Source organism: Muscardinus avellanarius, assembly GCF_963383645.1.
Source record: "Muscardinus avellanarius genome assembly, chromosome: 16".
Taxonomy (NCBI): Eukaryota; Metazoa; Chordata; class Mammalia; order Rodentia; family Gliridae; genus Muscardinus; species Muscardinus avellanarius.
This window is the reverse complement of record NC_137802.1, coordinates 12969617-12997540: the sequence shown is the minus strand read 5'-3', so window position 1 is coordinate 12997540 and position 27924 is coordinate 12969617. Positions and strand designations below refer to the sequence as shown.

The 27924-nt window shown below is 41.7% G+C and overlaps 1 protein-coding gene across 1 annotated transcript; it reads right to left on the bottom strand.

The window, feature by feature from the left end:
* Window positions 1-1187: 1187 nt before the first annotated feature.
* Window positions 1188-26826, bottom strand: LOC308274432 (myosin-2-like; the record flags this gene model as incomplete). The annotated part of the gene is made up of 38 exons (XM_080712124.1): window positions 1188-1340; window positions 3229-3324; window positions 3445-3549; window positions 3628-3798; window positions 3891-4016; window positions 4741-4944; window positions 5028-5336; window positions 5491-5615; window positions 5721-5886; window positions 5964-6147; window positions 6815-7011; window positions 7214-7332; window positions 8221-8347; window positions 8956-9345; window positions 9433-9523; window positions 9605-9750; window positions 9832-10008; window positions 10100-10342; window positions 12200-12455; window positions 13863-13999; window positions 14088-14211; window positions 15481-15598; window positions 15686-15773; window positions 16719-16798; window positions 17619-17928; window positions 18017-18187; window positions 19350-19499; window positions 19586-19704; window positions 20192-20330; window positions 20843-20946; window positions 22184-22282; window positions 22404-22467; window positions 23227-23319; window positions 23419-23533; window positions 23617-23644; window positions 24790-24946; window positions 26381-26524; window positions 26623-26826. 38 exons carry the CDS (start codon window positions 26824-26826, stop codon window positions 1188-1190), a joined length of 5829 nt encoding a protein of 1942 aa, XP_080568250.1.
* Window positions 26827-27924: the final 1098 nt, after the last annotated feature.

Below are 27924 nucleotides of genomic sequence, written 5' to 3'. Positions count from 1 at the left end.
TCCTTGATGCTGCCCAGGAAGATTATATTTTTGGCTGTGCGTAGCTATATCCAGCTTAAAAATCTTAATGCTCTAGGAAAAGTTCTCTGAATCATCTAGATAGCTGTCATTTCTATTATTATATCAAACTCATGTTTATCATTATGTGTTCATGACATTTGAATAATCTGCTTTGAGATTCATAATTTACTGATAACTCTTAGACATTGATTTGGGCTCTTCATATGATTATAACAGCGGTCATAAAGTCTGGAAACAGGTTAATGGCATATTGACACTCTATTATAAAATAATATTCTCTGTTTCTGCAGATTTTGTAGTCACCTTGTGAATTTCATAGGGAGAAGAGACACATCTCATTCATGTCAAACTCATTACTCAATTACATACTTTGAGAATAATATACATACTCAGTATATTAATGTTGGAAATCTTCATGGGCTAATTAACAACATTTTGCCTACCTAGGTGTGGTGGCGCATGTCTGTAATCCCAGTACTTGGGAGGCTGAGACAGGAAGATCACAGGTTCTAAGCCAGCTTCAGCAATTTAGCAAGACCCTGTTTCAAAATAAAAAATAAAATAGGGCTGAAGGTTTAGCTTAAATGCATAATGTCTCTGGGTTCAATCCCTACAACTGCTACTACTACTACTACTACTACAAGAATGTTTGTATTTATGTTCTTGATTATAGTTATTAAGTAAGGAAAATTAATAATATCATTCAGTCTGAATTACCTATGTGAGAATATAGCTAGTTCTATCTTTTTCATAGACCTGGAAAATTAGGGAAAGTAGGAACTTTCTAGAATTTTACCATGTCAGGAAAGATTAGAAAGAAAAAGAAAATGATGTCCATATTTCTGCTCATAAGAACCGGTTTCCCTGATGACTGATACCTTTGTAGTCCTCAGGTACTACATAGATCTAAAATAAAAGCAAATACATAAGTACTTCTTAGCAGCAGGTTCAATGTGAGTGTTTAGTAACCTTGAGATTATTCACACGTTGATACCACTTCAGGAGAGAGAAAAAAACAAGACCAGCCTAAGGATATTGTTTGCAAAGTACCCCATGCGCTTTATTTCCTTTGCAATAGGGTAGAATGAACAAAATTACGGGGGGAAATGACCAAAGACTTCACATTCTGCACCTCTCTTCAGTCCTCCCATAGCATGGGGCCCGGGTCACTCTTCACTGATGATTTTCGAGTGGACCTCCCGGCTCTTTACCCGCAACTTGTTGACCTGAGACTCTGCAATGTCGGCCCTCTCCTCAGCTTCCTCCAGCTCATGCTGGATCTTGCGGAATTTGGATAGATTTGTGTTGGATTGCTCCTCCTGAGGATGAAAATGGAATTGTAAGCAACCTGGTTTGTGCATCTTTCTAGGCTTTGCAGGCCTCAGGGGAGAAAGGACGGGGAACCTCTAGATGAGCAAGATCCTACCATTTCCTGTATGTTTCTTATCATTGAAACTATATTTTGACTTAATTGGGGCTTAGTGTCTCATAATCACATGCTTATGTTTGTAATGAGTGTATATTAAAAGATATGTATTGCCGGGTATGGTGGTACACGCTTGTAATCCCAGCATTCGGGAGGCTGAGACAGGAGGATCATGGTTCGCGGTCAGCCTCAGCTGCTTGGTGAGGCCCTCTGCAACTCAGTGAGACCCTGTTTCAAACGATAAAAAGACTGAAAAATAGAGCTGGGGGTATAGCTTGGAGGTATAATGCTCCTGGGTTCCATCCCCAGTACCCCCCCAAAAAAGATATGTATTATATGTAGAGCAAGAAAGTAAAAAAAAAAAAAAAAAAAAAAAAAAAAAGATCAGAGGAAAAGGCTAGAATATTGAAGTCAAAGTTGTTAATGCTCACCGTCACATGGTGCCTGTTCTACTAGAGTTAGGTATTCTTTATCATATTAAGGATGAGTTTAGTAATAGTTTTTCAAAATTGAAATAAATGTTATATTTTACTGCACATCATTTTGGCATGGAATGGCCACTTTTTTCTTCCTTCTTGGACATAGTGATTGTATTAATTAATAGATGGATAAAAAGACAATCCTTACACTATAGGAATTAAGCCTATTTAATCACAAATGGACAGTTTCTTTCATAAAGCAAGGGCTTTACTGCTTAGTAGTTCATCCAAGCTGCAGCTGCACTGCTGAGTGAAGCTGCCTTTATTTTCTCATCCCTGCTCTCTCTTGGACGGGCTGTGGTATGAGGGATATGTGAGCTTCTTAACATGAATTGGAAAGCTTTCCATCTTTCCCTATGCTCGCGAACAGCTTACATAGCTGGGGGATTATCTGTTCCTTAAAATTCTGAAAGACCTCTGTAGACCTGGGTTCATTTTCAGAAGTAATTCTGCAATAGCTTGTTCAGCCAACATGGTCATTTATATTCTCATAGAAAAACCATCAGTTTCTTCAGAGTTTTGGCTATTTGGGGATAGGTTTATATATACAATAAAAATAATCATCTGTGTCTATGGTTTATTACTTTTCTTATTTCTAGTGTTGTGTTTGTATTTTCTCTCATTTTTCCTTGATTAAACTAGTTGTATATTTTTTTGTTAATTCCCAAGAAGTTATCAAATATTACTAATATTACTAAAGCTAATTAGGAAATAATGTACTGAAATTAATAATTTTCTATTTTTATCTTTAATAGCATTTTTATTCTTTTTTGTCATATTCTTATAGTTTCTGGATTGGATTGCCCATTTATTTTTATTTTTGATTCATAATGAAAACACATCCAGCGATGAATTAACCTTAAGGCACAGCTTTGACTTCATCCAATTGGATTGTAAAAATAGCATCTTCTTTGTAATGTTATTTAAAATTCATTATTCAGTAGCTATGCTTTTATTTCAAGTTTATCCCAAGAATTATATAGGAAAGGTTGCTTTTTATTTTTACACTTAAGTATCAAAGGATTTTTGTTCATACTTCTGACCACTTTACAATTTTATCACTGTGACCAGAGAATATGGCCTGTATTATTTTTACTTTTAAGTTTTTAAAGTTTTCTTTGTGGACTGAAAGTTCACTTGTAAAATCAAGTTATTGATATTACTAATGATAAGCAATGTTTTTAAGTAAAGTCTTCTATTTTAAAGCAAACTATTTATGCACCGAACAAGAGAGTGAATCGAATTATTAGCTTTTCTCAACCCAAGGACTTCACTCTTCCCCTTTAGCCTAAGAATACTTACAGCCTCCTCAGCTTGTCTCTTGTAAGATTTCACTTTGGCCTGAAGTTTATCTACCAAATCCTGAAGCCTGAGAATATTTTTCCGATCTTCTTCCGTCTGAAAGATTATGAAAACCATAGGACCTTACTTCTGAAGCACACGGCCATTGTATCGGTGCATTTGAGTATTTCTTACAGATCTGGAAGAGGCTGTAGCTTATACCAACTGCCCCCATACCTGGTAGGTGAGTTCTTTCACTCGCCGCTCGTGTTTGCGTAGACCTTTGACAGCCTCGACATTACGCTTTTGCTCACTCTCAACCTCTCCTTCCAGCTCGCGCACCTGCAGAGAGTCAGGCTCTTAGAACTCTGATCCAATCAGGCACTGAAAACAAAGGGAAATAGATACTGGGAGACCCACCCTGGCCTCCAGCTTCTGGATCTGCTTCTTGCCGCCCTTGAGCGCCAGCTGCTCGGCCTCGTCCAGGCGGAGCTGCAGGTCCTTCACCGTCTGCTCCATGTTCTTCTTCATCCGCTCCAGGTGGGCGCTGGTGTCCTGCTCCTTCTTCAGCTCCTCCGCCATCATGGCCGCCTAGTTGACAAATAAACCAGGAGAATTGAGAAAGCAATTGCTGTCAGGAAGTCACACCGAGAAATCAACGGAGAAGTGTGCCTGCTACTCACATCAGTGATGGCCTTCTTGGCCTTCTCTTCTGCGTTGCGGGCTTCCTGGACGATGTCCTCCATCTCTCCCTGGATTTGGGAAATGTCTGTCTCCAGCTTCTTCTTGGTGTTGATCAGGCTGGTGTTCTTTTTAAAGATAAGTTATACATCTTTTTATCATGTTATCAAAGTACATTATCCAAGTAGCTATCTCTTGAAAAATTTCAGTTAAAACTTGCAAGTAAAAGAAATGCTTTTCGCTGGGCGTGGTGGCGCACGCTTGTAATCCCCGCGCTTGGGAGGCAGAGATAGGAGGATCACACAGGTTCGGAGCTAGCCTCTCTGGTTTAAGAGACCCTGTTTCTAAATAAAAAAGTATAAAAATAGGTCTGGGAGTGTAGCCCGGAGGTAGAAAGTTTCCAGGAACCCCAGTACCACCAAAAACATAAATGCTTTTCAATAGGAATTTTCATATTTAGTACATTAAATAAAAGAAAAGTTATAAAATATTCAGCATCTTCAAGTGCATAGTTCATAAGTAGGTCAAATAGCTCTATATTCTTCTAATTGCCATTGACCAATAAGACCATTCACAAAGATAAAAATTATAATGTTTAAAAAATCCATTTCTCTATAATAAAATGTCAATATTGATAAAGAGGATTAGTAAAACTAATACAATACATAGTAGAATATGGGGCACTCCAAATATTATAGGAAGTGAATCAAGATAAAACAATGAAAGATTTCTCAACACAGTGAAAATTTGGTAGAAGTATGAAACCTGAGTCATATATATAGAAAACTTAGACTCATATGTTCTGGGCACATACACATTTCCCACAGGGGAGTTCTTTGTGCTAAATCCCACCTGGGTGTGAAGGAGCTGCACACGCTCGCTGGCATCCAGCAGCTCCTGTTCTGCGATCTTCCTGCTCCGCTCTGTCTGCTCCAGCGTGGCCCGCAGCTCCTCGATCTCGGCCTGCAGCAGGTTGGCTCTGCGCTCCACCATGGCCAGCTGCTCCTTCAGGTCCTCCTGGCCCCGGAGAGCGTCATCCAGGTGCAGCTGGGTGTCCTGTGGGATGAAGGATCATTGAGACTCCGCGTCCTTAGGGCCATGGTGGCCCAGTCATCCCGGGCCCCTTTGAAGCCACTGGCCTTGAGGATGCCCTGGGTGTTCCTGTAGTTCCTCAGGGCCTCGGCCGCCATGCGGTTGGCGTGGTTCAGCTGGATCTCCATTTCATTGAGGTCTCCCTCCATCTTCTTCTTGATCCTGATGGCGTCGTTCCTGCTCCTGATCTCGGCATCCAGTGTGCTCTGCATGGACTCCACGACTCGAATGTGGTTCCTCTTCAGCTGGTCAATCTCCTCGTCCTTCTCAGCAACTTTCCTGTCGATTTCCGACTTGACTTGGTTCAGCTCAAGCTGGATGCGCAGGATCTTTCCCTCTTCGTGTTCCAGAGAGGCCTTAATGACAGCATCAGGGGACATTAGCAAGAAGTATTCTAAAGTTTTTCTATGCCTTGTTAACTCTGTGATGTAGATCTCTTTAACTAAACTATGTAGATGGTCTTAATTCATTGTGAATGTGTTGGCTTATGGTGCACAATTGGACCTGTACCTCTGCTTCTTCTAAAGCAGCCTGGAGTTCACACTTCTCCTGTTCCACTTGTTTCTTTATTTTCTCCAGTTCGTGGATACGTTTCCCTCCTTCTGCAATCTGCTCAGTGAGGTCAGAAATCTCCTCTGTTGTGTGGATGAAAGGCAAGTAAAGAATTTGGTCAAACACATGAACGAGAGAGAGAGAGATTGCTACAAGCCACGAATGTTATTGAAAGCGAAGGGGCTCACGCTGCAAGTTTTTGTTCTCTCGCTTCAGGGTTTCTAGATGATCCAGGGACTCCTCGTAGGCATTCTTCATCTTGAAGAGCTCAGTGCCGAGGGAGCGGGCCTCCTTCTGGGAGGCCTCCAGTTCAGCATGTGTCTCCTCATATTTCTGCTTCCATTCTGCCAGGATCTGAAAGACCAAAAGCAGTTACCCACTGGCGAGGACGGAAGGAAGCGGTGGAGCGCGGAGGATGCGGCAGGAATCACCTTGTCGAAGTTCCTTTGCTTTTTGTCCAGGGCCGCGCAGGCAGCGTTGGTCCTCTCCACGTCGAGCATGAGGTCCTCCACCTCATTCTGCAGCCGCTGCTTTGTCTTCTCAAGGGAAGCACATTTGGCATTCACAGCTTCTACGTGTTCTTCTGCAGCCTGTAGCCGCTGGGCCAGCTTCTTCCTTAAAGATTACAGAAGGTTTTCTTATTTTCTTTTAGGGAAAAATAGCCACACTGAGAGATATTAGAAACTTAGTGTTAATGCCATCTGTCCATTCACTCCACGAGTATCGATGAGCCTCCTTTGATGTATGAGACACTGAGTCCACAGCAGTGAGTGATCATGACAAAAAGGTTCCCTGTCTCATGAAGCTTACAAACAAGTGAGAAAGGTACACAGGAGGCAAGTCAGGAGCTGCGTCAGCACCGCTCTATAGACACATGTGCGACCAAGAGAAACAAAACGAGGCCAACGGTGGGCAGCTGCTCCAGGTACTCAGGGAGGGTCTCCTCCAGGGGGTAACACTTGACTCAAAATCTGAAAGAAGTCAGAGTGAGCTGGAAGGAGACCTGCAGGGAGACTATTCCAGGCAGAGGGCACAGCACAGAGGAGCCTGGGGCATTCGCTGTACAGCAATACACTCTGTAACGAGTAATTCTTTGCTATTGTGTTTCCTTAACTAGTTTTAGTCTGGTAGCACAGGGACCATGTTTACTTAATTCATGAATTATTCACGGGTCTGAGAGTGACTGGCAGGTAAATGCTAGTTAATGAGCATTTACTTTTTCCTTACTATTTCCTGGAAGGGGCTGAGTTTTCTGCACATTCTCTCCTATCTGTGCACGTACTTGGCCTCCTCCAGCTCCTCCGTGCGTTGGATGGCGTCCGTCTCGTACTTGGTCCTCCACTGGGCCACCTCGCTGTTGGCCTTGGACAGCGCCCTCTGCAGCTCGGCCTTGGACTCCTGCTCCTCCTCGTACTGCTCCCGCAGCAGGTCGCAGTCGTGGCGGGAGGACTGCAGGGCGTGGGCCAGGGCGTTCTTGGCCTGTGCAAGTCAAGAGAGAGCCCCAGTGGATTTAGTACTCTGAGCATTATTGGCCTATGGGGATAGTTATGACTTCATTTAATGGATACTTAAGTATTTAATTCTTGAGTTTCAGATCCTTTAAAAGTTGTTGGTAACTGGCTCTGTTTAGAATCAGCTCATGAGACAGAGGGGAAAAAAGAAATGTTTGAATAATTGCTACCTTTACTTCCTCTTCAAGCTGTCTCTTTAGTTCCTCAATCTGCTGAGTAAACGCTTGTTTGCCTCTTGATAACTGGGACACCAGAGCTTCTTTCTCATCAAGCTGGCGTGAGAATTCACCTGAGAGACAAAAGAAATGGTACTGCTATTTTCTAAATGAAGAAGTAATTCCGCAAGCCCATGTTTGAAATGCATTTAACTCTTTTCCCCCAAAATTGAATGCTCAGGTGACTGAATTCACTTATAAACGTCTTCATGTTCAATATCAAATTTCTGGTATCAGTAATGGAACTTATATACCAATCCAAGTGAACACAGCTAGATTATTTTTCAGTACTATGGTTTGAGCCAAAGGATATTGTGCCACTAAGCTACACTCCCAGCCCTTTTATTTTTTTTAAATAGGACCACCCTAAGTTTCTGAGGATCTTGGTAAATGGCTGAGGCTGGCCTCAAGCCTGCAGTCCTCCTGCCTCAGCCTCCAGAGTGCTGAGAATACAAGACAAGTAGCACCTCTGCCCCACCAGTTTAAATATTTTTGTCCTTCCCATAACCAATTATTTCAGGCTTATTATATTTTGCAAAATATGGCAATGACTATCAAAGAAGATAGCTAAGATGCCCAAATCGACTTAGTTCTACTTCCAGAGACTTTTGAGAAACTGGGCTGTCCATTATCCCACTCAGAAATGTAGTTTATGCTGACATTAAAAACAAGAGAAACAGGGCCTGAAACAGAATCACTGGGCCCAAACTGGAGTGACCCCTCGTCCTAACATCTCCTCTATGAGCAGAGACTCCAGGCCTTTCTGGAGCCAAGTGTGGTTTCGTCATATGGAAACCTGTATCTCTGGTGTTGTCCCCAGATGACCTGGCACGGAGGTTGAGAGTCTGAGCCTTTCGGTTAGTCACACATGACCTCAGTTGCTTTTATTAGGCTGTCACCAAATCATTGGTTCTTAACCACATCATCGCCACTGAAGGCACCACAGAGGACAGGAGAGTTACCGGACTCAGTCTGCAAGCGGCCCCTCTGTGTCGTCAGGTCATTGATGAGGCGCTGCTGCTCCTCCTCCTTGGACTTGAGCTCGCTCACTTGGTCCTCTAGGGTGCGGCACATCTTCTCTAGGTTCCCCTGCAGGAGAGAGAGTGGGAGGCGGAAATGAACACCTTTCAAGACAGTAGTCCGTGCAGGAGCTATGACTTCTCCCCAAGGGAGAAAATGCATAAAACAAGCCAAATATTCTTATTGCGGTGGTACAGAAGTATATTTTCTTTTTATTTTATAAGCGCTACTCATGAAGCTGTGTGCAATATCAACATAAAGTTTAAGGATTGGGTTCTAATTTTTAAGATTCGGTAGGGATTGTATGGCATGCTTTCTAAAAGTATATGCAACACTTGAGCATGCCCTTTGGGCACACTGAAGCCTTGCTTGTTGGCTGGTTGAAACTTGAGAGAGCTGTGTTCTCCAGTTGGAGACCTGAAGACCACAGATGACCTGTGTTCAAACGCTGGTGCTGTCATTTATTAATGGCTTGATGAGCCCATGTGCTTCAACTCCTTGGATTTCTGTTGCTTCATCTGTCAAATGGACTAATAAAAATACTACTATTTTTCTTTTTGCCTTCTTGGATTACTGCAAATAACAAGTTATTTAATATGAATAAAGTGCCCTGTGTAAACTATGGTATTCTGTATAGATTAGTGTCATTAATATGAATTTGCCCAAATCTCTTGTACCTTGGCTTTAGAGATGGTGTCCACATTACTAGCAAGGTCGTCGATCTCCATCTTCATCTCGCTCTTCTCCTTCTCCAGCTTCTGCTTGACCCGCTGCAGGTTGTCGATCTGCTCCCCCAGCTCCGCCACGCTGTCCGCGTGCTTCTTCCTGAGTGTGGCCGCCGTGGCCTCGTGCTGCAGCGTGGCCTCCTCCAGGTCCCTGCGCATTTTCTGGAACTCCGCCTCGCGCTTCTTGTTCATCTCGATCTGGGCAGAAGTGGCCCCGCCGGCCTCCTCCAGCCGCTCGCTGATCTCCTCCAGTTCCCGGGAGAGGTCGGAGCGCTGCTTCTCTGCCTTGGCCCTGGAGGCCCGCTCCGCCTCGATCTCCTCCTCCAGCTCCTCGATACGGGCCTGGAAATGGTGGAAAAAATGTAAACTCGGTTTCTTGTGCTGGTCGCTTTTTCATGATGAATTGGACTGTTGAGAATCAGGTCTTACTTGTAGCTCCTTGATCTTCTTCTGCAACTGAATGCCAAGGGCCTGTTCATCTTCAATCTTGCTTTGCAGATTGCTCATTTCAAACTCTTTTCTTTTAGAAAAGCAGCAAAGTGAGCAATTTAATTCATACTGACCCCAGAAGCAAATCCAACAGCAATTCCTTCATACTTACTTTTTGAGCCTTTCATCAAGCTGCTGTTTCTCATTTTCAATGTCCATGATGGACTCTTGGGCCAACTTCAGGTCACCCTCAAGTTTCCTCTTGGCCCTTTCTAGGTCCATTCGAAGTTTCTTTTCTTGCTCCAAGGACCCTTCAAGCTAAATATGAATTGTGTCAAGTCAGAAGGAGGGCCTCATTTCCTTTAGAAGAAAACGTTTCCTTGGTAATGCTAGACTTACGTCATCCACTTGCTGCTCTAGCTTGATCTTAGCTTTGGTCAGGGTGTTGACCTTGTCCTCCTCCGCCTGCAGGTCATCCAGGGTCTGCTGGTGGGCCTCTTGCAGGGCCTTCTTCTCCTTGGTCAGCTTGGCGATGGTTTCATCCAGGCCTGCCATCTCTTCAGTGAGGTTTTTCACCTAGGAAGGTGAAGAAAGAGATGGCCTCTGCTCTCAGATAGCATTGCCAGGTGGTAGGGCCTCTGTCCGGGAGGCAGGCTCTGTGTCCTACCTTGTTCTCCGTGGCGTGCTTCTCCTTCTCCACCTTGGCCAGCGTCAGCTCCAGGTCGTCGATGTCTTTCTTCAGTTCTGAGCATTCGTCCTCCAGCTTCCTCTTCTTGGCGGTCAGCTCGGCATTGATCTCCTCCTCGTCCTCGGCCCTCTCGGTCACCTCCTTGATCTTGGCCTCCAGCTGGATCTTGGTTTTGATGAGCTGGTCGCACCTCTCCTCTGCATCAGCCAAACCTTCAGCTTCCTTGAATTGAAAACACAATGAGATTTGGTTTTGGCAAAACAATAGCATAGAGATGAATGGCATGGGTAGGGAAACTATGGACAATGCTCTTCAGATAATATGAATCCTGACCTAGTTTCAGTAATTAAAGTTTTGTTCTCTAAAGAAAATTGAGAGGAAAACATGAAATACTTTATAATGACAAAGTGTGAACTTCTGTAGTTGCTCCTTTGGATTTCCTTTATTCATTTATTTCCTCAGACTTTCACAAATCACTTACTGTGTACAGTACATTTTCATATGTGGGAAACCCAAAATGTGGGAAACCCAAAATGTGTTGGTGGTTGTCCTGTTTCTTTAAAAGAGTATATTCTATAGGAGATTACAAAACCTATCTCTCTAAAGCTACCATTAATGGAGAAGGCAGCTAGTGACATCAGATATCAGATAAATTGGATCAGGGTTGGTTTCATGGACGTAGTAGTATTCAGGTTGAGCCTTGAGAAATGGGTAGAATTGGGGTGTGCAGAAATTAATGTATTTGAGGAGCTGAAGGGGAATAGGGAAACGTTCCTGCCAGAAAACTTCAGCATGCAGCTGCTACTGAAATATTTTCCTTTGTAGTACTGAGGATGATCTTGGTTCTGATGCTTTAAATTCAAGTTGAGGCATAAAGTAATCAAAAAACTCCTGGCAACCCACTGTTTCCAATTAAGGGGAATAGGGCAGTCAGGAAATGAAAGAGACAGGGAATATATATTCACCAGTGATCCTCATCTCAGCTTTTGAATACATAAAAGAATATAATATGCTCCAGATAGTCATGTTGTGAATATGGTGTAGGACAGATTCTTAGTAAACCTCTGAGGAGAACTCAAAAGAGTTTAGGATGGATTTGAAGAGGGTGGAGGCAGAATAAAAAGGTTCTTTTTCCTTCTGTAATCTTGAAGGAGTTATTACAGTGCCCCAAATTGACAGCAGAGACTCATCTTGGGATGAGAAAAAAATATGATTTTCTGATGAATAAATTATACTGGAATAATTTAGTTCAACTCAAATAAAAGATAGTCTTATAAATTACATTTCCAAGTTGATGGCAGCAGTTCTCAAGTGACTGGCCTGAGAGAGAGCAGTGAGTAGGCTGGTGGAAGAAGAGACAATTGAGAGTAGGCCGGGGAGCGTGGGTGCTGATGCTCATCTGGGTGTGATGTGATAGGACACTGACTCTGGCAATGGAGTGAAATAAGCGAGTAAGAGTTTTAATGTCAGTAATTAACAACTCAATAAAATTGGGCATGGGCCAGGCGTGGTAGCCCATACCTGTAATCTCAGTACTTGGAAAACTGAGACAGGGTTGTGGAATTGAGGCCAACCTGAGTAACACTGAGAAACTCTCAGCAAACTAGTGAGACCCTGTTTCCAAACAACAACAACAACAAACACAACACAAAAGGGCTGGGGGTGTAGTTCAGAGGTAGAATCCCCCTGGGTTCAATCCTCAGCACCACAAAAATAAATATCTTTACCCAAACTGCTACCTCACCCTAAGTATTTCATTTGGGAGTGTTTCATGTTAACTTTCTTCCCCAGAACCACCAAAAAATAAAATAAAATAAGAGGAAAGAGGTCATCCATCTCTTAGTCTAATGAAATCATGTAGAATGAAAGACTATGGACAGTTGTGCCTCATCATCGTGGTGCTGGCTTGTGGGGGTCACCAGGCAGTGAGGCGGTACCTGGACCACTGTGGTGCTTCCCCCTCTTCAAAACCTCCCATGTGCATCTGCCCTGCTGACTGTCCAGCTCCCTCCCCCAGTGGCCAGAGCCCTGGCGCTTGCATCCTGACTCGCAGTATCCAAGATGGTAGGCCCAACTCACGGACTGAACTTGGAGCTGCAAGTCATTTTTTTCTTTCAACAGCGACACCATCTTTTCTTCTAGTTCCTTCCGCTTTGCCTCAGACTTGGAGAGTTCATCCTTGGTTTTCTGGAACTCCTCCTTCATGGTGGCCATCTCCTTCTCGGTCTCAGCACTCTTGAGCAGGGGCTTGATCTTGAAGAAGAGCTTCATCCAGGGCCAGTGCTTGACGTTCATGAAGGCTCGGATGTTGTACTGGATGCAGAAGATGGATTCCCTGAAAGACAGTGGGTGTAAATTAGGTATTGTGTGGATGAGGGAATGAGTTGAAGTATTGTCACTTAGAAATGGAGACTCTGCCTCCACTTTTGACCCTCACCTGCTTTCAAATGTGCACATTAAAAGAAATGATGTATTGGGATGATGGCCAGTGACTTGCTAATCATTTATCTCTCTACACCATTGCTTTTCAAACTTTGGCACACGTAAAAATCACCTGAGGGCTTACTAAAATACTGATTCCTGGACTCTACCTCTAGAGAGTCAGATTTCGTTCTGGGTGGGCGTGAATTTTTAACAAATGTTCAAGAGGTAGTAATGATGCAATTCAAAGACTACTCTTTGAGAAGCATTGTTACGTATCAGCGCCTCTCAAACATTTTACTAAAACACCATAAGGGCAGTGGAAAGGGAACTTGACCCTTGAGGTATGCTTCTGTAATCCTGAACTTCATCAAGATGTATGATTACAGTGTACCAATAGAGAAATAAATAAAGGGAAATTTTTAAATTACAAATAAAAAAGCCAGAATTTCTTAGATAATTTCTAATATTGTGTTTTAATGTGTGAATTTTTCATTCTATTCTATAATGCCATATTTGCTTCATCTAGAATTTCATACTATTTTTTAATATTATTTAACCTCATATATGGGTTATTCAAATACACATAGAATGGTCATGACCAAAATTTGTTGTTTTTAAGGAAATAGGACACAACAGAAAGTTTTAGCAAAATTTTAGGTAGTAAAAATGAAATTCTAGGTGGCTCAGGTACATTTTTTACACACACATATCCACAGACATGTGGATATGCCAGTGGCAATATAAAATGTATCTCTCACTGTAGGTTCTAGTCATATACATCCTGCTGACTGAGATGCCCAGCTCTTTAGTCTTTGAATTTGTTGCTGCAACAGATTAGATCCCTGGAAAGCCCCATCTCTTGATAACATCGTATTAACTTACTCCAAAGTCTTTTGTAGACAAATGCCCCTCTTATTTTAAATCATGATAGTTTGATCATAGAAATGATCCTATGGAAGAAGTTGTTTTTATATCTTGTGTAAAACCATTCTTGAAATATATATTTTGTGCTCTCCTATTTAATATTCTACCTAATAAATCCATATTAAAATCAAGTGCTATGGCAAAAAAAAATTGTTTCTGCTTTTTCACTGATGCAGTGTCTCTTGTAAGGTAAGAACTATGTACACTTTATGCTTCTTGAATTTTTTTACACATTCCATGGCGATGATTATTAAGTTTTCTCCTGTTTTGCTACAGGACTTTTAATTAGTCCTTTTTACTTCAGTGTCCTTATCACAGCTGAATCTGAACTGTAAGCCAACTGTAAGTGTATTTTTGAAGAGGGAAGATGTGAATAAACAGCGTGGTTTCATACCTTCTCTCCACCATCTTCTGGTACTCCACTCTGGCCAAGAACCCCCTGCACATGGCCTGGGTTCGGGTAATTAGTTGGGCCAATTTGTCATCTCTCATCTCCTCTAGGAGCCCCAGAAGACCAGCTTTGAAAAAGACCTGTGCATGGGCAATGTTGTAAATTAAAAACTTTGAATAAAGTTCAAAAGGAGAGGAAGAGCATCAGGCTGGAGTTAGAGAATGGTACCTTGGTGTGACCAAATTTATACTGGGTGTGGTCAATGTCAATGGATGCCAGTAGCTTCTCAGAAGCCTTCTTGCTATCAATGTATTGTCCTTCAGGGATGGCGCTTGCATTTAGTACCTTGTACCTGGCAGGGTAAATATCATTTCAACACTTGATTTACTGATGAAACAAGTACCAGCTAAGCAGTAAATGATTCGTTTTAAAAATCAGAGCTTTTTAAATAAGTTGTTCTTTGTTCACAGAAGGACATTGTTAACATGGATGGTCAATTTATTGCCTATCAGTTAGACTCTATCTGCTCTTACAGTTGCAATTTTTCTTTCTACCTCATCAGACCCTGTATTTTATAATCTTGTTCATGTTGAGGTATGGATGACCTATAAAATATGAGTTTTCCCTGCTTAATGAATTTGCTTTCTAAGATGCTGAGTCAGCCAGACATGGTGGCTTGTAATCCCAGCATTTGGGAGGCTGAGACAGGAAGGTTGCAATTCACAGTCAGCCTCAGTTACTTAGTAAGGCTCTTCACAACTCAGTGAAACCCTGTTTAAAAAAAAAAGACTAAAAAAATAGAGTTGAAGGTGTAGCCCAATGTGTACAATGCCCCTGGGTTCCATCCCCAGTACTAAAAAAAAAAAGATGCTCATTCCAAGAAAGCTACTTTTTATTGAAGGACCTGGTAGAAGATATTTCAGGTATGGGGAACTATCCTAATAACCTCAAATCAAGATTCGGGGTATCTTGGGTCTTGAGCCTTACAGCTGTCTTAAAGTCCACCAGACCTAGACTTACAGGCTAAGTTCCCATAACTGCCGCCCAAACCTCTTCTTGGATTCTCAAGATGGGCTTATCTCAAGAGGAGGAAAAGGATCACAGTGGGTTATAATTGTGACATGTCCTCTCTGTTTATGGGAAACACTGGGTACTAAGGTATGACAGGAAAAGTAAGACAGACTAGACCAAAGAAAGTGACAGAAAATGGGTTATTTGTAGCTGTGCATGCATGAGAGCTACTAACTTAGCCACTCATTAAATTTGTGCCTTTGGGCAAATAACCACCCTGGGCCTCAGTTTACTCATCTATAAAATTAGGTAATTATAGTACTTGCCTCGACTGGGCTTTTATGACAAATAAGTGAAATAAGTAAACATTAAGTATTCAAAAAGGTACTATGCATAATTACTGAAGCTAATATTTGCATCTGTGAACTAGTCAGACACTTTATAAATACAGAGAAAATTATGCACAGTATTTTTCTTTTTAAGGTGTTTTTGAGACTTAAATTTTGTACTTCCTTTTCGTGGCAAATTAATTTTTTCACTAAAGTGTTCTGCTTGCATGAAATTTGTTCATAAAAAACTTCAAGATATGCTGTAATTAGGAGAGTCTGACCTCTGCTTGAAGTCTGCGTAAAGGATTCTGCTTGGGAATCCCTTCCTGCAGATGCGGATGCCCTCCAGCACCCCGTTACACCGCAGCTGGTGCAGGACAAGTTCATGCTCCATGGCCCCTAAAAAATACATATTTATTCCTCTGCAGAGTCAGGAAAAAGGAGGTGTGCAGTTAGACTTTATGCTCTCACTCTAGAATTTCTTACCAGGAGTTTTAGTTTCATTGGGGATGATACACCTCACAAAATGAGGATGGGTGCTCCTGAGGTTGGTCATCAGCTTGTTCAAATTCTCCTGTAAAACCAGGAAAAATCCTGTTATCCCAGACTATATACACAGTCATGAGCAACTAGTTGGTAACATTTAGATCAATCTCTGTATCTCTGTATCTGCATCAATAATCAGTGTAGACTGCATTCATTTAAGGAAACACCTTGAACCCTTCTCCTCAGATGTAGTTTCTTCCTTAGCATGCCTTTCTGCATTTGAGCTGGCAGGAGTTGGCCTGCCATCTACTTCCTTTCATTTCCTCCCAGCACCATCCTTTCTCCCCTGGTTCCTGTCCACCCACAGACATTTAGAAGGCCTTTGCTCCCATAATAACTGCTCATTCTCTGTTCTACTAAGGCCTGTAGTTCTTCAATACGGAAATACAAGCCCACAACACACTTGTGCTTTTACTTATAAATATAGCTCCTTCTTGCAAGCTTCATTACTTTTTAGGACATAAAGATTATATATAAGGAAACAAATCTACCAGTTCTAATTGGTAAGTTATTGAACTAAGAACAAGGACACAGTATTAACTTCACTGTTGGTTAGCCACTAAATTTTATTAACTTTACTGATGTCTCGGTCTCTTTACAAATGTTATTGCTCCTTGTCATGACTCAACTAGGTTATAAATGGTACAGTTGAGTTTTATAAAATATCCTAGGAAATATTCTTTATTGTTTGACTTAGCATGAAAAGTGAGATAATAATTTCCGAGTAATTTAAACCCCTTATCTCCAATGTGAGATCAACAGGAGTCATTGGTTAATGTCAGTCCTTTCCTAATGTCTTCTGGAAAGAAAATCTTGTTCTTTTATAAACAAAGACGCAGGCTGGGGGGATAGCCCAGGGGTAGAGCACCTTCCTGGCACACATGAAGCCCTGGCTCTGGTCCCCAGTACAAAACTACAACAAAACAACATATTCCCAATGTCACAGGAGATACAAGAGCAGTTTCTCCCTTACTCTGAAAAGGGCAGACACAGTCTGGAAGGAAGAACCCTTCTTCTTGGCACCTTTCTTGGCAGCCCCACCACTGCTGGCCTCTGGAGGGAAAAGGAGGAAAGGGGTCATTTAGATAGAGTTTTGAATCCACAGGGCTAAATCTAGCCTTATTCAATGATTTCTGGTGCTTTCTATGCTCCTCAAGTGGAGTGCTTCCCTACCCTGCCCATGCCTGTTTGAATCCTATTTTTCAACTAAGTTTCCATCTACTTTTATGTGATCCGTTCTCCTTTGGCTTTCTTCTCACCATATAGAGATGGACACCTTAATGTTAGGACATTTAAGGGCACACTAACTTCAAAAATCATCCATAAAATCTAGCCTTGTGAGGCAGAACTTGGTCACTATGTTGTCTTTAATACCCCCACATTGAGGGCAGTGGCATATACCTGTTATCTCAGTACTTGGGAGGCTGAGACAGGAGGATTGCAGGTTCAAAACTGGCCTCAGCAACTTATCAAGGCCCTCATCTCTTAATGAGATGCTGTTTTAAAATAAAAACATAAAATAGGGCTGGGGGTATAGCTCAGAGATAACATGCTCCTGGGTTTAATCCATTGGACCAAAATAAAATCAAATAAAAAGTAGCCCCAAATAGTGTAGCAGAAGAATCAGGAGTTAACCACAGAAGCTGAAGTTTTTGTTTTTCTTTCTTCTCCCATTGGTTGAGAATCTTTGCACCAGGGGCCCCATCTGTAATGAGATGACCCACAAATGTATAATTCCAAATGCAGCCTACCTTCCCCACACTCAGAGAAATAAGAAGTTTGGTCTGCAGTGCCAGGGCTATGAGGTCACCAGCCTCCATCTAACATCACAAGTTGTAAATCTACAGAAAGTATTAAGACTTTTGAGCATCACCTGCTTCAGCAGTTTGAGCTCCTGAAAAGAGGTAAGCTAGAGTTTTCAGTGAAGACTTCTGGTACAGCCCGACCACGGTCTCATTCAGCGGGTCCTTGTTCTTGTCCAGCCAGCCAGTGATGTTGTAGTCCACGGTGCCGGCATAGTGGATCAGCGAGAAGTGGGCCTCGGCCTTGCCTTTGACCACCTTGGGCTTCTGGAAGTTGGCGGACTTTCCAAGGTGCTGTTCATACAGCTTGTTCTTGAAGGAAGTATCTGTCGCCTTGGGGAACATGCACTCCTCCTCCAGGATGGAGAAGATGCCCATGGGCTGGATTTAAGACACAGCAACAGCACCTGGTCAAAGATGAGGGGCAGAGTGTGGGGGAAGAGGGTGCTGAATGGGTGACGAAGGATACCTTCTCGATGAGCTCGATGCAGGCGGCCAGGTCCATGCCGAAGTCGATGAATGTCCACTCGATGCCTTCCTTCTTGTACTCCTCCTGCTCCAGCACGAACATGTGGTGGTTGAAAAACTGTTGCAGTTTCTCGTTGGTGAAGTTGATGCACAGCTGCTCCAGGCTGTTGAACTAAATAAATAGGTGTGTTAACCTCTCTCTTAAGCAAATTGAGTGTTTTTTTTTAAATGTAAGACTTTTAAAACTATGAGTTCAATAGCCTGTAAGTGATAAATGTCAAATAACTGGACTGAAGAGTCCTTCAAAATAAAAATAAAAAGTAAAAAATATGGAATATTTTGAGGGTAGACTGCTGCCATTTTAGAGAAAATCCTAAGTCAATACTAAAACTCTTTTCCTGCATTTGCAAAGGTGATTTCCTGGGTTTCTACTAATCATACCATATTTATTCTCATTATGTTCTACATTTTCCAGAGGACTCACAATTTTCTGTGGATTCATTTAAGAGCTAACTTGAAACTCATGAGAAGCTAGCTAGGAATCTATGCTGCATGGAAGTTACTATGTTCAGCACTCCTAGTCAGCTATAATTGCTACCTCTGTTCTTCTTTAATAAAAAATGAAACAGTGATCAAGATACTAAAAATTACATGCAGTATAATAACAGACACTTGTATTTTAAAAATTCCACCAAAATGTTAACATTAACTAGATAAAAATAATAGAATTACATGAATTTTTTCTCTTTCTCTTTTAAATTTTCCATAATGCCCAAGTTTTACTTTAATAATTAGAGAGAGAGAGAGATTGTAAACTTCTTAAAAACTATAAACAGAAAAAATGTATTTTATAATCAAGTATGAATTTTTATCTCATGATGTCACATTAATGAGCATTAAAAGCTAATTGCATTTATTAATGCTGACTAAATTATTAAGTTTTGCTCAGCTATTATTATCTAAGTATTTCCTAATGGTTTTTCCACCATATATTCAGGGCACATGTGTTTCTAAGGTTCACTTTAGTATATTTTCACATCAGCTCTGTTTTGCTTTGTGGTATTTTTAGAGTCCCTTCTCTCTTCAGCACTAAACTAGTTCATGACTCCCCTTGGATCACATAGCATGTTGAATCCCTATTACGTGCTTTGTTTCTTTCTCAGAGAAGTGGAATTTCCACTACAATAAATGATTCATAGCTGCCAAATTAATCTCTCTGTGTCTTAATATAATTGGCAATGGTAAGAAAAGGTTCTAATAGTCACAAGTTCTATCTTATTAATGTTTGCATTGCACTACTCTAAAGTACTTTGACCAACCAACTACCAACTCACGTCAAAGATCTCAAAGCCAGCGATGTCCAAGACCCCAATGAAGTACTGCCTGGGCTGCTTGGTATCCAGCTGCTGGTTGATGCGAGTGACCATCCACAGGAACATCTTCTCGTAGACGGCTTTGGCCAGGGCACCCACTGAGTTGATCACCTTGAAAAGCAAAGATAGGACTTTAAGTCATGTGAAGCTGCACACAGGCTTTTGTCCCTGGTGGTGAATCTGAATTATGTCCCTACCTGCTCCACTGTCTGGCCTTTGGTGACATACTCATTGCCAACTTTGACCCTGGGGTAGCAGAGGGCTTTGAGCAGGTCAGCAGAGTTCAGACCCTGGAGGTAGGCTGCCTTGTCAGCGACTAAAAGGAAGGAAGGAGAGAACAATGTTATTATAGCCCAAAGATACCCACTTCCTTAAATTTTTAAAACTATAGGCATTTTGTACAGTTATTTCAGTATATCGTTTTTAGTATGCTTGCCCGGTTTTTCACTAAGTTCAAGAGTTTGATTATTGGTAGTTTTCCCTAAAGAACTTCAGAAATGACAGGAAATATCTATGTAATATCTACACTTCACACAGTATACTATTTAGGTATACTTTAAAACTCATTTCCTAACAGTGATCTGTCTTCTCTAGGAATAAAACAAGAATATATATTTTTGGGGGAAGGGGAAATCAGGATCTTAGTAGGTTGCTGAGAGTCTTGTTACTTGCTCAGGCTGTTCTCGAACCTGTGATCCTCCTGTCTCAGCCTCCTAAGTACTGGGATTACAAGTATGCACCACCATGCATCTTAAGAATATAATTTGTGAGCAAACATGAACTCTGGACAACTCAGTTGGTACCTTCGGTGCCATCAGGCTCAGCCTGCTCCTCACGCTGCTTTTGCTTGAACTTCATATTCCCATAATGCATCACAGCCCCCGTGAGCTTATAGATGGAGACCTTTTCTTCATTGGTAAAGCCCAAAATGTCAATAGCACTCTGTAAATATAATCAATAGGGTAACTGTGAGGTCATATTCTACACACTGGCTGTGTGTAGTTCCTGTTCTCATTTTTGACTTGTTGACCACACTCCGAGACTACCAGTGCTAACGAGAGCAAGGGACTCTTAGACTGGTGTAGAGAGTTCTGGTCTACCAAAGGCCAGCACAGACCAGTAGAATTATAGGTGTACATCATCTGAAGATTCACATAATCTTAGGATAGCAGCCCAGGATAGTGAACTTAAGGCAGTTGTTATTTTGAGAGGTGGTTCGGAAACAAATTCAAAAAATGGTTTGGATAAATTCTGAAGAGAAAAAATATTGAGAAGACTATTAAAAGAACAAATAAAATATGGTAAGAGCACATCTTTTCATTTGACTCCAGGAGGTACACGTATGGTCCCCAGTCTTGAATCATCCTTTGCTATTTCTACTAGAGACTGAATATCTCAGTAGACCATTGCTCTGACCCAACCCAGACATTCCCATTTTTGTATGTTCTACTTACATCTGTGGCCATCAGCTCCTCCTGGTCGTCAATGCTGGCCACACTGATCTCCCCTTGGCTGACAAATGGGTAATCATAGGGGTTTGTGGTAATCAGAAGCATTTCTAAGTACATGGAACAGAGCAAAGATAAGCATTACTAGCTTCTTCATTAAAGCTAGAGATTTCTAGACCAATGCTAAGGTCACTGTATGATGCTTGGTTGAAAGATGTTTCACAGGCAATAAGGGGCACAATAAGGATATTTAGCAGCATCTCCCAACACCTTGACATTGATGTTATGTGTGTCCTGTCATTCCCTATTTTTTAAACATCACTATAATTCAGCAAAGATAATTTCATGTGGAAAACACGGTTTCTATAAGGATAGTAATCACAGTGTTGACTTTAAAATTCAGAATGGAAGCAACCCAGTATTCTTTATTTCAGAATAAAACACTATGCAACCACTAAAAATAAGGTAGAACTATAATTATTGACATGGAGAAAACCATGATATACTCAGAAGAAAAGAAAATTACAAAAAGACATGTAACTATTATTTTAGTTATATAAATTGTATATATCTGTACATAATTACACATATACAGAAAATACTAGAATAATATTTGTCCAAGTGTTTATATTGTTAGAAATTGTTATTTTCAGTTTTTCTTTCATTTTCTTATGAGTTTGTATAATTAGCACATATATATTTTTACCAAACTTGCCATAATTTTTTTTTTTGGTGTGCTGGGGATCCAATTCAGGGCCTTGCACAAGCTAGGCAAGCACTGTACCACTGAGATACAGCCCTGGCCTACAAAATTATTTTTTAAAAGTCAAGTAATAAGCTGGGCATAGTGTCACATTTCTGTAATCCCAGCTACTCAGGAGGCTGAGGCAGGAGGATTGCAAGTTTGAGCCCAGCTTGGGCAACTTAATGAGACCCTGCCTCAAAGTAAAAATAAAAAGAGCCAGACATGGTGGTACCTGCCTTTAATTCTAGTACCTGGGAAGCTGAGACAGGATCACAGGTTCGCAGTCAGGCTCAGCAACTTAGTGAGGCCCTCTGCAACTTAGTAAGACTTTTTCAAAATAAAATAATAAAATAGGTCTGGAGATGTAGCTCAGAGATAGAATGCCCCTGGGTTCAATCCCCAATACCAATAAAGAAGTAAATCGGACTGGAGATGTAGCTCAGTGCTTAAAGATCCCTGGATTCAATCTCCATACTATAAAAATAAAATAGAAAAAAAAAACATCAAAACTCTACTAAATTCCAACATGGAATATTAGGTGAGACCGTGCATTGATGGAGACTGGTGCAGTAGTTCTGAGAAGGAATTATGATGTTTCTTACCAATTAGTTCTGGTTTCTTGTTTGATGTGATCTGGTAAAAAATATGGTAGCTTCTTTCAGCCTTAAGCTGAAAAGTAACTCTAGACTTCTCTAGCAGATCTGGAAGGAAAACAAGAAAATAAGCAGGAAAAGCATACTTACATGTGACATGTAAATTTGATCTTTGATCAATTGTTTAGCTCATAAGAAACATTATTTTAAAGGGTATTTGAGCTCTTACATGTTTCAATATCAGCAGAGGCCAGTTTTCCTGTAGTGCCAAAGTGGATTCTGATGAATTTTCCCTTTAAAGGAAAATTAATATTAATTACTACCATATTTTTCAATAAACAAGTTTCTGAAAAATAAAAAAGCTTAAGATGATCATGGGTTTTTCTTGTTTTTTGTTTTGGGTGGTACTGGGGTTCCTGGAAGCCCTTCTACCTCCGGGCTACACTTCCAGACCTACTTTATTAATTTTTTTATTTGGAAACAGGGTCTCTTAAGCCAGCAAGCCAGACTCCGAACCAGCACAATCCTCCTATCTCCTCCACAAGCACGGGGATTACAAGCATGCGCCACCACACCCAGCTAAGATGATCATGTTTTTAATAGTAAATCAGTTCAAAGGCTGTTTGGGTCATGAACTAAAAAAACCTTACCTCCTATTCTGTAAGCGAAAGATTTAAAATTTTGATTTAAAAATTTGTCAGTAGGATATACATATATGTGAGGAGATAGATATGTTAATTAACTGATTGAGCTATTCTGCAATGTATGCATATACTAAAATGCCACATTGTGCCCCATAAATATATGCAATAATTGCCAGTTAAAATAAAAAAAATTTTAAATGTGAATAATAGTAGATAATGACAGATTAAAAAAAAAAAGAACCAGAGAAAAGTATCGCATATCCTTTTGGACAGGGCTTTTGATACATGCTCAGAAGGAAAAGAAATCCAGTATAATATAGTATGAATGAAAGACTCAGAGAATGTATTCACACATCCCATAAATTTTGACCAGTGGCCAGGACCCATCATCGTGTCCATCAGACTCACAAAGCGGGAAGAGTTGTCGTTCCTCACGGTCTTGGCATTGCCAAAGGCCTCCAGCAGCGGATTGGCGCTGATGATTTGATCTTCAAGGGTCCCCTGCAAAGGCAAGAGTGGTCCTCGCATCTGGGGCTCAGGGATTTCTTAGCCTGAGAGCCCAGGTAGAGCCTGGGCTCTGACCATCCCAGTCAAACCCACCTGCATTTTGCCAGAAGGTGCCTCCTCCTTCTTCTTCTCCCCAGTGACTGCAATTGTTGCAAAGTACTGGATGACACGCTTGGTGTTGACAGTCTTCCCTGCACCAGATTCTCCACTGCCCAGTAAAAACGAAAACAGATGAGGTTCCAAAGCGAGCAGATAGCACAACCATGAAGGAAAAGAATAAACTCTACTTACGTGATCAGGATCGACTGATTCTCCCGGTCTGCAAAGGAGAAAGTATAGGCATTTACTACTATTTTCTGATACATTGATAAATGTAAAGTAAAATTGAATGAACTTGATATTTTTCAGCATGGGTTTTGCAGTCCTTAGCGCATGATGAGCCCTAGGTCTACCTTTCCAGTCTCCCTCTCTCTTACTCCCTCCCCCTCCTCTTTACCACATATGCGTCCATTCAAACTAAGCACCACCACTTTCATCTGTTTTATATTCAAGTCCTCTAAGAAATTGCTCATCAGAGGAAAAGATTCTATGGTGGGAGAAGATGTTTGGAAGACAGAGTACAAGTGCTGATCACAAAGCTCTGTGTTCCTGAAGCACCAGACCTTTGTTTCAATTCTCTTCCATTGAATAAATACTACCCAAAGTGAGCTTGGGTCTTCAGTCGGGTTTCAATGACAATTTAAGTTACTGACATATTTGTTGTGGGTGAAAGAAGTAATGAGAATAGGCACTGGAGATGTTTTTAGTGTGTGAGGAAAAACAAATATAGTAAAGGTGATTGCTTTCAAAGTACTCATGGTTTTTGTCCTATTTTTAGGGGAAGGTAAGAGTTTGTTTTAATGTTTTACTCTAATAAGCCATTTTCTAAGCTAGTTCCAAAGGTATTCTGGGTACCTGAGGTAAATATAACTGAGACAATATTATAGCCTAATTATCTTAATACCATATATACCTTAAAATTCGAGGCTTGTTTGGGCTGGTTTGGGGCACAGGGCAATAGTATTTGTGCCATCCTTATTAGACTGTTCATTGGTCACGATTTATGATCTTGAGGATAAAATCACAGAGGCAGTTTACTCTTCAGGTTTTAACTCTAGTAATAGAGGTCCGGTTTGTTTCTGTGCCAATAGCTAGGAGTGTGCATGTGTGTGTAGACATACTCATAGATATGTTTCTACTTTTACTACAAAGTATGAGTCCCCCAAGATATTCAACAGCAGGTTGTCTAACCATGCCACCCTGTTGACTTTTAAGCATTTAAGAGACCATTAGCCATATGTATTGCTCATAAATATGCCTGCCTCGACCAATGGGGATCATCTAAAAGTGTGTTGAAGTTGGTTGGACACTCTTCTATAGTTCTGCTGTAGATAAACTATACACACAAAGCATCCCACCGCTCACCAGTCAGCATGAACTGGTAGGCGTTGTCAGAGATGGAGAAGATGTGGGGCGGGGCCTCCTGGCGCTTCTTGCCTCGGTAGGCTGTCACCACCTCGGGGTTGTACACCGGCAGCCACTTGTAGGGGTTGACGGTGACGCAGAAGAGGCCCGAGTAGGTCTATGTAAGGAAAGAAAGAATAACTGTCCAAGGGCCTTCCTGTTATTGCAATTTGCTTTAATGGATTTTAACAAAAAGGAGTGCATAAAGTGAGTGCTCTCCATATCTTCCAGGCATCAGCATGTTGGCAGCTAGTTGGCAGGCTCAACAATGTGATAGCACCATCCTGGGGGAAGGGACCGATTTCAGAATTCTTGTCGCTCCCCTTCAGGCTCATCAGTGATATTCACATGGAAGAGCTCCAAAACCAGGCCGGTTTGTTTTAAATATATACTCTGAGACATTTGTAGTGTTTTAAACAAACAGATGACCCCTTCCATTGCAGAATTAATTCAAATGTATAAGAACAGAAATCTGGACATAAGCTAAGTGTCCAACAATAAGGGAGTGATTAGGTATACAATGGTAAGTCCTGAGACAACATATGCCTGATTTCTTTTTTTTTTTTACATTTAATAAAGTAAACGGGACAGTGTGCAGCAACACTGGGAAAATATTTGCCAAATATTTTTAAGTTATGAAGAGAAAGAAAAGAAACTTATGTAAGTGCATTACCATTACAACAAATGGATTTTAAAATCTTTGCTAGTCCAGAGCAAGCACCAACCAATTAAAATAGCTGAATATCAGTACTGGCTAAGCTAGGCAAAATTATGAATGCAATATAATATATTGAATTAAAAATATTTATTGACTGTGTGTAATGTGCCAAGCCCCTGCAGGGGCAGTAGGAATAAACCAGAAATGAGACTGAGGGATTTCCAGTCAGTGGAAGGGATAGCGATGGAATTGTGTGAGGGCGGAAGGACATGGTCGGTGATTTCAGGGACAGAAATAATGGGATACAACACCTACTTCTCCCTGCGGAAGCTGGCAAGATCTCCCAAAACAAGCAGCATTCCAAAAACAGGGACCAGAACACAATGATGCAAAGGACTGTTACTTAGGAGGCCTTCAGCAACCTATTAAGCCCTTGTATCAAAATAAACAATAAATAGGGCTGGGGGTGTGGCTCAGAGGTAGAATGCCCCTGGGTTCCATTCCCAGAACCCAAAAAAAAAAGAAGAAAGAAAAGAAAAGAAAAAAGGAAGGAAGAAGGAGGAAAGAGAGAGAGAAAGAAAGAAAGAAAGAAAGAGAAAGAAAGAAAGAAAGAAAGAAAGAAAGAAAGAAAGAAAGAAAGAAAGAAAGAAGAGTTCCGTGTCCCAGCCAGCTCACAGGGACAGTGGCCTTCCCTGGCTTGGGATGAGAAGTTGAAGACACAGGGCTGGCTGTTGCTTTGGTTCGTGTTTTACAACAGCAGTGGTGAGCTCTAGCTAGTTTTCCTAAAGTGAAAGGGGTCTCTACAGGGGACACATCTGTGCTGCTGCGGAAGCCCTGGGCCAGTAGGGTACCCGGTGATGGAGGTGAAGATGCGGGCGGGTGAGGGGCACTCACGTAGATCATCCAGGCTGCGTAGCGCTCTTTGAGGTTGTACAGCACGGCAGGCTCGTGCAGGTGGGTCATCATGGCCATGTCCTCGATCTTGTCATACTTAGGAGGGTTCATGGGGTAGATCTGGTCTTCCTTCACCGTCAGAGTCTGGTAAACAGGAAAGAGAGCCGCCATTGATGTCAACTGGGTGAGCAGATCCCCGCCTCCCCATTCAATTAATGCGGCAGGTCCTGGTGTCTACTCACCGCTCCCCCCTCTGTTTTCACCGTCACTTTCCCAGCTTCTCTGCTCTGGATCGTTCCTTTGACAAACGACTCCTTGGGCTCCGCCACGAAGACAGATGTCTTGGCATCGAAGGGCCGATTCTGGGCCTCGATACGCTCCTTTTCAGACTTTCGGAGATAAGGAGCAGCCTCCCCAAAAACAGCCATCTCCGAGTCGGAACTCATGGCTGCTGATCTCAGAGGTCCTGGAAGGGATAAAGCATCTCACACTGTTTCTGGGATATCCACTGAGTGCAAGATATCCCAGAAGATCTTTATATTGATTATAGTTCATGGCCCCAGTCAGAAATTCCACTAGGCAGGCCTACTGTACGCCAGGTGATAGTAAGGAGGAGACACGAAACGCACAGAGGTCACTGAGTACCCAACACTGTACGCAGGGCTTGGCATCCATCCTCGCCTTTCATTCTGTGAGGCTCACATTCTAATCAGGAGCCTGGGTTATGGTCTCAGCACTGCTGCTAAGTAGCTTGACAAGCTTGTTACTTCATCTTCTGCATAGTATCTCCAGCTTTTTTTTTTTTTTGGTTTGTTTTTGTTTGTTTTTGGTGCTGGGGATTGAATCCAGGGGTATTCTACCTCTGAGGTATAGTGTCAGCCTCTTTTTACTATTTATTATTCATTATTTATTTATTTATTTGTGTATTTTTGGCAGTGGGGATGGAACCCAGAGGCATTCTACTTCCAAGATACATTCCTGACCCTTTCGAATTTTTTTTTAATTTTTATTTCAAGCAGGGTCTCACTAGGTTACTAAGAGTCTCATTAAGTGGCTGAGGCTGACCTTGAACCTGAGATCCTCCTGTCTCAGCCTCCCAAGAACTGGGATTACAGGTGTGCACCATCACATCTGTCTCAGTGTCTCCACCTTTAGAGAAGGGATTAAAATATCTTCCTTCCTGCCGTGGTGGCGCACGCTTGTAATCCCCACGCTTGGGACATGGAGACAGGAGGATCACACAGGTTCAAAGCCAGCCGTGCTGACTTAAGAGACCCTGTTTCCAAATAAAAAAGTATAAAATAGGTCTGGGAATGTAGCCCGGAGGTAGAAGGGCTTCCAGGACCCCAGTACCACCAATATAGATAGATAGACAGATAGGTAGATAGATAGATAGAATCTTTCTATCTTCCTTCCTTTTTTTTTTCTGGGGATGGAATCCAGGGATATTCTGCCTCTGAGCTATACCCCCAGCCCTATTTTTTTATTCTCTATTTTGACACAGGGTCTCACTGAGTTTCAGAGAGCCTCATTAAGAAGCTGAG